Source organism: Nicotiana tomentosiformis, chromosome 12 (assembly GCF_000390325.3).
Source record: "Nicotiana tomentosiformis chromosome 12, ASM39032v3, whole genome shotgun sequence".
Classification (NCBI taxonomy): domain Eukaryota; kingdom Viridiplantae; phylum Streptophyta; class Magnoliopsida; order Solanales; family Solanaceae; genus Nicotiana; species Nicotiana tomentosiformis.
Genome location: NC_090823.1, coordinates 13,694,912 through 13,706,818, shown reverse-complemented (window position 1 = coordinate 13,706,818; position 11,907 = coordinate 13,694,912). Strand labels below are relative to the sequence as shown.

At 37.5% G+C, this 11,907-nt stretch overlaps 1 protein-coding gene across 1 annotated transcript; it reads left to right on the top strand.

Annotated features, from left to right (window-relative positions):
* Positions 1 to 764: 764 nt before the first annotated feature.
* LOC138902262 (putative late blight resistance protein homolog R1A-10) lies at positions 765 to 9,533 on the top strand. Its single transcript, XM_070190106.1, has 5 exons — positions 765 to 1,010; positions 1,054 to 1,939; positions 2,387 to 2,652; positions 2,757 to 2,826; positions 9,271 to 9,533. Exons 1-5 carry the CDS (start codon positions 765 to 767, stop codon positions 9,531 to 9,533), a joined length of 1,731 nt encoding a protein of 576 aa, XP_070046207.1.
* Positions 9,534 to 11,907: the final 2,374 nt, after the last annotated feature.

Here is an 11,907-nt window from a genome sequence, read left to right as displayed (position 1 = left end):
GTACCAAACTACGCTTCATTGAGTTGCATAACTGTTTTATCCCCCGTGTGAAATTTGCCAGCGAATCCACAAGTTGTGCTTTAGAATAATTATTAAAATAAAAGAAAATGGTGTGTGAACACCCTTTTTTTCTTTTGTGGAGAAAATAGAACAATGGAAGACATTGTGTCTGTGAACAGAGAGCTCATGAAGCTGAGGGAGAATAATAAGCGAGCTGGAAATTGTTCGCTTGGCACTTCTACTTCATCACAATCACATGCTTCAACCCTCGAGAACGAAACGGTGGGGTACAACATTGAACAAGAGCACATGCTGGGTCAACTTAGGGGACACTCATCTCAACTGGAAGTCATCTCTATTTTTGGGATGGGTGGCATTGGTAAGTCAACCTTTGCCAAAAGATTATTTTCTGATCCCTCAACTGTGAGCTTCTTTGATGTTGTGGATGGATTGTTGTGTCCAAGGACTACAGTATAAGAAAGATGCTTCTATCCCTCCTTCAAGATGCTATTGGGGTGGATAAAGAGGCTGATAAGAAAAGCAATGGAGAACAACCAAATCGCTTGCAGAAGAGCGATGGAGAATTAGAAGATGGCTTGCAGAAAATTGATGATGCACTTGCAGATCGCTTGCAAAAAAGCTTAAAGGGTAGGAGGTATTTGATTGTTGTGGATGATATATGGAGCACGGAAGCCTGGGATGAGATTTAACTATGGTTTCCAGATAATAGTAACAGAAGTCGTATACTGTTGACTACTCGAGACATGAATGTTGCTCAATATGCTAGTTTTCCTAACGATCCTTTTCCAATGCGTCTCCTGAAGCCAAAGGAAAGTTGGCATTTATTTTGCCAAAAGGCATTTGGCAAAAAAGGTTGTCCAACTGAAGTTGAGAATGTCGCAAGGGTAGTCATAGAAAATTGCCAAGGATTACCACTAATAATTTCTGTGGTTGCAGGGACTCTCTCTAGCAAGAGGACACTGGACGAGTGGAGGGAAGTAGCTCAAAGTGTTAGCTCTTTAGTAAACCTTGATGATTATGAGCGTTGCTCAGGAGTGCTCTCTGTATTTCGGAGTTTTCCCAAAAGCTAGTGAGATTTCTGTGAAAAAGTTGATTAGATTATGGGTTGCGGAAGGACTCTTAGAGCTAAAGGGGCTCGAGGAGCTGGAGAAATTGGGCTCTAGTCTTTTACATGATCTTATCGATAAGAGTCTAGTTGTTGTTAGCAAGCGAAGTTTGGATGGCAAAACCAAGACATGCAGGATTCATGATCTTCTCCATGATTTATGCTTGAGAGAAGCTGAAAAGGAGAATCTCTTGTACGTTGTTAATCCTTCAATTGCTAAAGGACACCGAACTGTTTTCCCTAAAGGTCGTCGGTGGGTGTCACTTCACTCAACGCGAGGTTTTTCTTCTCCTTTTTGTTTTGGTGATCTTACTCATAGCAAAACGCGTTCTCTTCATATTTCTTTCACCATAAGCATAGACTATCTTGCATTAAGACTAAACCATTTCAAACTTCTTAGAGTATTGGACTTGGAAAAAGTGGGCTTCGACAATTTACCTAGAGAAATAGTACACCTAGTTTCTTTAAGGTATTTGGCTATGATAGTTCGTACGATTCCTAAAGATCTACCAATTTCTAAACTTTGGAATTTACAGACCTTTGTTTTCCCTCAATATTTTCCAAATACATGCCATACCATATATTTATCAAATGAAATTTGGGAAATGTCTCAATTGAGGCATCTCCACTCTTCGAAGATATATTTGAATTCTCCTCCAAAGGTATCATCAGCAAATGAAGTTAAGTATCGGGTTTTGGAAAACTTGCAAAGTGTTTATGGGTTGAGTTCTTCTTGTTGCACAAAAGAAATATTTGAAGGGATTAAGAAAGTGAAAAAATTGGGGATTTTTGGCAAAAAAGATGAATATGATGGTAAGTCCAGATAACCTAGATAACCTAATATATTTACATGAGCTCGAGGAGCTAAGTATTAAATCTTACATGTCTAGTTTCGTAAGGCTTCCACGTCTGGATTCTTTCCACCAAATCTCAAAAAGCTGACACTTAACGACACTGGATTGATGTGGAAGGACATGACTGTTGAAATTGTCAAAAGTCCCACATCGGTGGATGACAATTTTGAATGGGAATTTCACCCTATAAAAGGAGGCCTAACGTTTAGGATTTAAATACACCTCTCATTTGCCTTTTTTTTATCTTCTTAAGACATTTGTATCTTCTCTCTTTAGTATTATTTCACTTGTAATTTTGGAGTGGAATAAAATATTGATTGTGTCCGAGGAAGTAGGCAAAATTGGCCGAACCTCGTAAATTCTGGTGTTCTTTTATTGTTGTCTTATTGTCTTGTTTATTATTTAGTGGTTGTCATAATTTTTGGTATAGTAGTTGTGACTCATTCACACTATATACATTTAGCTTCCGCAACAATGACAACCATTAGCATGTTGCCCAAACTCAACGTGCTTCAATTGAAGAACGGAGCCTTTCGTTTAAGAATAGCATGGGAAGTAACAGAGATGGGATTTCCTGAACTAAAATTCCTGCTCCTTGAGGAGTTGAATCTTGTTTACTGGAGAGCCGCTGATGATTATTTCCCATGCCTTGACCGTCAATTATTAGAAATTGTAGGTACTTAAAAGAGATTCCTCAAGGATTCACAGATAGTGTGACACTACAGCAAATTGAGTTACATGGATGTCATCCTTCCCTTGTGACTTTTGCTGAGCAGATCCAGAAAGAGCAATTAGAGAGTTTGGGAAGCGACATGCTTAAAGTTTATGCCTTTGACACAATTAGAGGTAAGTAATTTGAATGAATCTTCAACATCCATTATATGTTTGACTTGTGATGAACTGTGTTAAATTATATAATTCTTTTGTGCATAACTACTATAACATCAAATTCAACTAGAGGAAATTGAATATTTCGTAAAGTCTATTATCATGTCAGGGACTTTTGTTATGATATATAGGTTCAGTAAAAGAGTGTATAAGAATGATTTTGCACATTTTATTAAATATTTCTAAGGTAAACTTGTGAGGAAATGTGTTTTGGCCATTGTACAGACAGATACATTAATACGGAGATTATGGAGAAGCAGTAGAGGAAGTTGTGGAAAAGGTTGAAGAAGATTATTGAGCAAACTGTTTTTAAGGTAAACTTGTGAGGAAATGTGTTGCCCTCTCTGCAATAATGGGAGATGGATGTACCACAGTTTTGCCCTCTCTGCAATAGTGGGATTGAGAGTAGATCACCCCTATTTTGTGTGTCGTTTGTATGTATTTTGGATGTTGAGAGTATGTAATTTGTATCTTCAATGTATTACTGGACATACTGTAACATCCACACTAGGGGTGTACATAGACCAGGTTGGTTCGGATTTTTCAATTACCAAATCAAATCAATTGTCTCGGATTTTTAAATCTATAAACCAAATCAAACCAACAAAAGTGGGGTTTTTCAATCGCGATTTTTCTCGGGTTTTTTGGGGTTTTCGGGTTTTTTCTCGACAAAATCTTCATAGCATAAAATTTATAATTTGTGCTCTAATATTTCTTAGGTCCAATTAGGATAAAACTATATAAGATGTTACCCAATAAAATAATACAAAATAATGTGAAATGAGTCATGATTATACTAAAATACTCAACAAATCGCATAAGATAAATATTGCTAATTAATAAGCCTTAATAAAAATAATTATAATCTAAAAGTACTAAGTCATGTTAAAATAAGTACGACTAATAATTACTAAGTATTAATTACATGACTAAATAATATTAAAATTAAGTTATGCATTTTTACTATCTAAACTAATGCAAAACTAAAGAAAAGAAATATCCAATACTATTGTCATTCTATTGAATTGAATTTTTTTTGTTAGCATTAATAATGATTTGATTTTGCTTTCGGCTTTATTTGAGGTACTAACTTTTATGGGCTATATAAAACACATTTGACCATTCAAAAAGTTCTAAGTCCAAGCTTGAAATAATACATTAAAAGATATAACTATTAAAGAGTTTAAAAAATATTTGTAAATTACATTACAATAATTATTTTTATGTATAAAATATTTTAAAAACTTGTATACATTTAATGTCGGATTGGTTTGGTTTCGGTTTGACTTTTTTTAATTAAAATCAAACCAATTATGGTCGGTTTGTTTTCCTAACACCAAATCAAACCAAACCATAGTTGGTTTTTGTTTCTCGTGTTTGACTCAGATTATCGATTTGGTGCAGTTTGTCGGTTTTCTTTCTACACCTATAATACACATAACGTACAAAATGGGGGTAGGTTTAAATTGGATCCAAGTATTAAAATTGGGGCTTTTGTTCCTGAGTTGTCACATGGCACTCCGTTAAATTAGGGGTATATGTGTCAAATTGACCGGATAGTAAAAATAATGATATATTTAAATTATTTTCGATAGTACAAAGGATATTTTGGCCCTTTTTCGAATTTTATAAATATCAGTTATTAAAATGTTACAATTCATTCAATTGGCAGTGATTCATAAGCTCTAGAGGAAAACCAGTAACGTGATTTTCTTTTTCTTTTTTCATACAGTAACGTGATTTTCTTGTTCAATAATTTTTTTTTTTTTTCCTAAAACACATTATACTTGTAGCGACTGTACCAAATTTTCTATCTACCTCGTTAAAGATATTCCTTATCTTGTTTTCTATCCTTTTCCAAAATTTATGAGCAGAGGAGCTGGGTGAAGCTATGTATGGCCAAAAGTGGTCAATTGAACACTCTCCTCCGAAAAATTATACTATATACAGTTAATCCTCTCTATAAAAGTCTTGTTTGTTCCGATATTTTTTGGCTTTTATAGTGAATGACTGTTATATACCTATAACAGTATTTGAGGTTTAAATATCTTTTGGCCGTTATAAATAAGATTTATCCAAAAATTAACTATTTTTCCTTTTCCAATGTTACCTATAAAAGATAAGAAAATTATTCAAATTTAAAATTTCAAAAGATATGCATATTTACTTGTTAAATATTGAAGAAAACTAATACATTATTAATAAATTTATAACTAAACATATAAAGATTTAAACTATAAGACACACATTTTAAAGCTAAAGAAAAATAAATTCTTTCAAGATTAATGGAAGAATTTTGTAATTGTATCTTGTTTCGTAGCTATATAAGCTGGAATTGGCGAAGATTTATGTCCAAATTTTCAGCAAAAAGGTATTCAATAGCTTTCTCTTGAAGACAATCTAAGAATTTAACAGTTAAATTTTTTATCGGAAAAGATATCATGTGCAAATCTCGAAAATCTTATGTCTTATGCAAAATAGAAACTTTGTTCAATAGAAAATATTGTGTGCATAGTTTTATAATTATTATTAGTAACCTTAAAGATTCTATATGGCTGTCATAGAGAGGTAATTTTACAAAGAGCGTCCTGCTATAAATATGGTTGTTGTTGTTATAAGTAAAAAGTTATTATAGAGAGGTGAAATATAACATTAAAAATCGGTTCAAAGGAAAACTTGGCTTTTATAGTGAATGACCGTTATATAAGAATGTTGTTATAGAGAGGTCTAACTGCATATGATAAAATATTACTTGTTATTGATTAAAAAATAAATATTGAACACCCTTGCATAGCCCACTGGCAAAAGGATATTCAAAATTTGAACATCTTTATTAAATTTTCTAACTTCGTCACTGCAAAAGAAAAAGTAGATAAATCATACAGAAATATAAATGGTAATTAAATTTTATTGTCATTATTAATAAAAAAAATGTTTACAAGAAAATCAATAGTTTCCCCTTGACGCCTAAAAATATGATCTAGCTGGAAGTACAACTCTAAAATAGACTCGGGACTTCAATACGGCTAAAAATAGGACCCTTTTGATGCAGTTTCAAGATTTAGGGTTAAGGTTCAAAAAAGTTGAGTCTATAATAAACATCATATTTTTTTACAATTTATATACAAATTTCATATAAGTGAAAATAATGCTTCCAATTAAACTCACTATAACTGTATGTACATGTTCATGCGAGAGAGAGACGAGTTGGGGGAGGCGAATGCGAGAGAGGAAGCGCACCAATCACACGGAACCTCATTGGCGGCAAGCAGCGACAGAGCCATAATTTTCATTAAGAAAAGTTAAAATATAAAAAAATAAACTCACCAAGAAGTCAATGAGTGTCATTATATAGTATATATACATATTTTAAAAAAATTACCCAGCTAAACAATATAATTTTTTGACGAATGAGTGTCGGTTGACACCCTTTGAGTGCATATGGCTCCGCCACCGACGGCAAGCATGAAGGAATGCTAAGCGCTTGGTAATTTTTTCTCCGACCGGGATGGCTTGAAGACCGCATCAATGGCTTACAAAATTTTGTTTAAGTGGTGTTGATTTATTGTCATAATTTCTATTAAATAGTTTCGATCAGAAATTGTGGTTGTTTTAAGATTTTAACTTATGTCTCGTATTATACTTAATTTAGTATTATTTTTAAGCAGTTTCAACAATATACATATTCACATAATTTTATAAAAAAAACTGACATATATAAAATGAAAAATATACTGACGGTGGCACATGCAATAACGCCTCTTTGTATCATGCAATTAGTCAGCGACAGCTCGTAAATCTCAAAAAGCAACAAAATCAATGTGTCCCTTTCACTTCCATGCTTTCCTGCTTTCTTATCAAACAAACACAACAAAACGCGTTGATTTCAGTAGAGCACGTAGCGGTATTAAAATTTTAAAAACAAAACTTTATAATAGCAAGCAATATTATTTTTTATATTTATATTCACTATTAACTTCATTTTGCTTATCATCTCTATGTATGTATATATGTATATGTAAAAGAAAAAGTATGATTTGCTAACCACAATGGTATAAATGTCTACAAAGTATAATAGATGACAAAATTAAGATATTTCGTAAATTAAAAATGAATAAATTTGGTTCTTTTTCCAAAATTAAAAATTTAGAAATAAGTTTTATATTATGTCAATATATGATCATACGAATTCTTTTAAAAGAACAGTAAAATTAATTTAATTTATTTCTTATCATAATAATTATTACATATATTCAAAACACATAAAAGTGATTTCATATTGTTGGTAATTTGGGTTCGGGTCGTGGGTCGCCCATGTGGACTGACCCTATCCGTTTAGAAAGGGGATAAGATCGGAAGGTCACAAGGAAGTTACCCTGACAGTTTAAACCAATACAACCACTATTAGTAGTGGGGTAATTAACGTGTTTACCCTCAAAATCGGATAATAATTGAATTTGTAAGTGATTTTAAGGATAAACGGATTAACTTGATACAAATTGATAAATTAAGTTGCAATTGAAATAAATAATGATAAAGTAAATTCAGACCACACGAATTGGAAAGTTTCAATTTCGGAAGGTTAGCCACCCTTGAGCCAGATGCACTTTGATCGGTATCACGATACAAAAGAACAAGAGCTTAAAGAGAAAAATAATAATGTATTGCTTTGGAATGCGTGTTACAATGTGCTAAATAAATTATCAGACACCCTTTATATAGTAGAGGAGTCCTACTTTAGGTACAATTCTATAAAAGGTAAAAATAATCTCTTGATTTGCCGATTACCAGTTCTTCATTAATACGTGCTGATATTCCCGCCATAATATCTGACCGGTCACTAATATTTTGGTCTTTTGTTATGCTAACAATGTTTCTTCCAGCTCGTTCTGGGCTAGGATCGATTTCGGGATCACGGCCTCAATATTCTCGAATGCGGACGTTCCAATCCTGGGTTCTAGCCCGGTGGGACTTAGAGTGGATCTTTAGTCCTTTATTGCCATGTTCCGAACCTGACCTACCATGTCGTAGGCAATCTCGATTTCGACCATATACAGAAAGTCCCCTCATTTTTCGGAGAGTAGACGATGAGAAACAACATGAGCTTCCGGTTCTTACTTCAATACCCCGCGACAAAAATGACAAAACAAACGAAACGTCTCGACAGTCAAGTCTTAATGGCATTAAATGCATGTCAGCTGCCGGTCGGCAATTACTGGATGTGAACCGCCACTGAAATACTATAAATACCTCTTTCTTTGTTCATTCCAACTTTACATTCAAACCTTCTACCCTCGTACCTTCGAAATTTTAGTACTTCTTAGCAGTTATACTTTGTTTATTTGAGATCCTTTGCCAGAGCCCTTGTTCATTTCCATCTCAAGCTATCAAGTGTACTCTTTTAACTTCCTCGTTTTCCTAATTTTTCCTCCATTTTCAAAGAAATGGCGAAGAATTCAAAAACCGTTCCCCAAAAATAAACTCTTTCTACCTCGCGACCGGCTACCGAGGAGACCGTTTCGCATACTGCTGTCGAGGAACCAGTACCAGTACCCCCATTGAAAATGTTCGTCTCTAGAGGGTGCTCGGTAACCGCCAATTTCAAGGTTGAAAAACCTTCCCTCGTACAAGCCGGTGTGATGAGGTCTCGAGATACACATGCTCGATCACTGAAGAAGTCCTCCCTACGGTAAAAAAGGATTGCAATTGGGTTGACAAGCACGTGGTGGTTCGCGGACTCGATGATGATATCACCACCCACATCGAGGGATAATTAAGTGTTTACACTTATCTCTTTACACTGGGCCCATTAGATCCGGTCATCATCGACTTCTACAAAAGAGACGAGGTATGCCTCGGTCAAATTCACCCCTCATTTTGGAGGATCGTGATCCTTCTTCGGTTATTCGTGAACAAGATCGATGGATGCTCGTTCACCGTCGACCACCTCATGCGCCTATACAGTCCTAGAATATTTCGGAGGGGACTGATCAAGCTCGTGCGTTGGGCCAATAAAGGCCAGTTCTCAAGTATTGATGAAGATCGAGATTGGCTAGGTCGTTTCGTATGAGTGAGGACCTCTGACTTTATTCTAGCTGAGCGCATGCCGTTCCCCGAGAAGTGGAATATATGACATAAGTAAAATTTCGTTTTCAAAATCTTATTTTACGTTTTTTTTCTTCCTTCTTATCGGTGCTTTGTGGTGGTGCAGCTGTCACTCGGGTCCCGAATGCAGTCCCTCAACCATCGTGTTACAAAGGACATATTCCGAGCGATCATGACACGAATTTTTGAAGGGCCGGTGGGAGGCCCATTCTCATGGTTAGATTCTTTTCCCGAGTAAGTAATATTTGGGTTCCTATCGTGTCATTAAGTTCTCACTTGTTTCATTTTCTTTTGTAGGTTTATCCAAGGATGTCACACTAAGGCATCCATCCGGTGGCGAGAACTTCCACGCCGAGTCCCCTGCTCCAAGACAAGGTGATGAGAAGAAAAGAAAGAAGGCTCCGAGCTCGGAGAAGAAGAAACCAAGGAGAAGGTTGGTGCACAAATCCAAAGAAGGCACAAGCGCTCAAGCACCATCTCCGGATTCACTCTATTGGTTGAGGGACGAATCCGAAGAAGAAGGAGAAGACTTCGATATGATGGCCCGCGTGTCATCGTAACTCGAGAGGTAAGGGGCCTTCGAACCAGAGAGAGGCAAGGCCGATTTGCCTCAAGTTAGGGAAGCCGACGAGGAGGCCGTGGACGAAGCTTTCCGGGATATGGGAAATACCCCAAAGGAAGCACATAGTGTGATAGACATCACTGAGTCGCCCTTATTCACCGAGTCCATGTATAACGAGGCTCAAACGATGAAGGAAAATCCCAACGAGGGGGCCCACGGAGTGGACGACCCCTTTCGCGGCTTTTTTGATGGTGTGGATTCTACCGCCACGGAGGACGTCACCGGATTGGGTGACTTGGAGGTGCCGAATCCTCAAGCCTGCAATTGATCAACCTGTTCCCAGTTCCGAGTGTGGATTCATACAGAAGCGATATATCGTCATCTCCATTCCGGAGGATGCCCGTGTCCTTTCTGCCCCAGTAGGGGTGGCTAGTTACCTTCGGTATCTGGTGACCAAGGAAGACCAAGCCAAGATGAGCGAGGTAGATGCGCCCTGCCTGTTCAACGAAGCACAAGAGGTGCTAAACCGGGTAACTTCAGATATCTCTTGATGACTTTAATTTGTACTTAGACTAATTTATAGATAATCCTAACATTTTTCTTTGTGTCTGTAGGCCTCGTTGCTTCATCATGAAACCTTTATTCGATATCGGGACGAGCTGAACCAGCTTGAAGCCGAGGTCCGAGGGCTCACTGAGAAGAGAGACACTTACAAACTTCTCAGCGTGCACCGTGAAGGGGAGGCTAAGAGACTTCGAGCTGAACTGGAGGTGGCTCGGAAAGAGCATGCCGACCTGATCGAGCAGGTAAACATATTTGAGGTTAGTGACAATGAGCTAGACTCGGTGACTAATGGTTGAAATCCGCAGGTCCAACAGAAAATCGATCGGATCGACCAAATTCTAGTTGAGATGGATGATGTCAAGGCTGAAACCGACGAATGGAGAGGCAGGATGAACCGACTGGCCTCGAAAAAGGAGACTGCTCGGGCGCAGCTGACTTCCATTGAGGCCTAGCTTCGAGCGGCAAATAAAAAGGCCGAGGTGCAGGCCAAAAAGGTTGATGAGCTCCAGTCTCAGCTAAGTTCGACCACCTCTGATCGAGAAACTCTTCCCAAGGAGCTTGAAACGACCAAGTCGGTGGTCTTGGTGGTTAAAGTGGATGCCGACAAGATGATGACCCAATATAAGGTCGATGCCGAGGTGACCCAGGATCGAACAAATGATATCGTCGAGCATGCGAAGCGACAATCCCGAATGGAGGCCCTCGAGGAGATTCATGCTCGGGTTTATTCTTTATGTTTGCAAAGATCAAAATGCCTTTGCATGAAATAGTTAGGTCATGTTCGGAGGTTTGAACAGGCCTTGCCTTCGATATTTTTTTGTTTAAGGCGTCGTGGGGGTTCGGTATGACCAAAACGTTTCCCTAAAGTACTTATAATATTTTAGATTATAGTTTGCCGAGGGTAGCCTTTAGAACCGGTTAAGAAATTTTTCAAGGCCTTGTTTTTTGTTACGGGTCTAAGACATCTCCGAGACCTTTTTATTTGGCCGTAGCCTTTTAGTCCTGGTGTTGCCCAGTAGGCTTTTCAGCTCGAGTTATCCGGACTTGCCTAAGATAACAGTCCCTGAATGGGAATGGCCGTAGCCTTTAAGGTCCGGGCGCTGCCTAATAGGTCTTATGCCCCCGGGCTTTGATAGCCCAGGACGTCCGAGTTTATTTCTGGATGGTAGTTCCCCAGTGGGAGTGATCGTTTGAATTGGGATAAAGGAGGCCCTTGGGATCGATACCTTTAGGGGATCGAATATAGGAAATTCAGAAAGATTTTTTTTTTAAGAGACAAGATGTTTATCCGCAAGGTAGAGACTTCATTTTATTTATGTGTATAATATATACGATTACATATGCGTAAAAGTTTTATGTCAGGGCTCGAGCAGTCTATGAGGACACAGTTCATTCTACCGTTTGGCCCTTACAGTAAATCCTATCGATCGAGCCGAGACCATTCAATCGAAAAGTTTCTTTCCTTGCTAAAGTCGTTATCCGAGGGTAATGCCCCTAGTGTTTGAGGCCGATCGTAGAGAGGCCTCGAATAATGTTGTCTTGATCTTCAATACCGGTTCGTAACCGGACTTCGATTCTAAGTTAGCACGATTTATTGTTGCCTTGTTAAAAACCTTGCTAGAAACCCCATTTAGGACAAAACCGGTTCAAGGAAAAAAGAGTGTAACGCGTGCTTTCAGGCCTAAAAATTGTATCATTCTTTGATGATTGCCTACAAGTGTTAGTTCGAAATGCAAATAAGTAAAAAGAATAAATGGGGTCATACCTTGGCAGTAGTAACGCTTCAAGTGAGTTATGTTCCAGTTGTT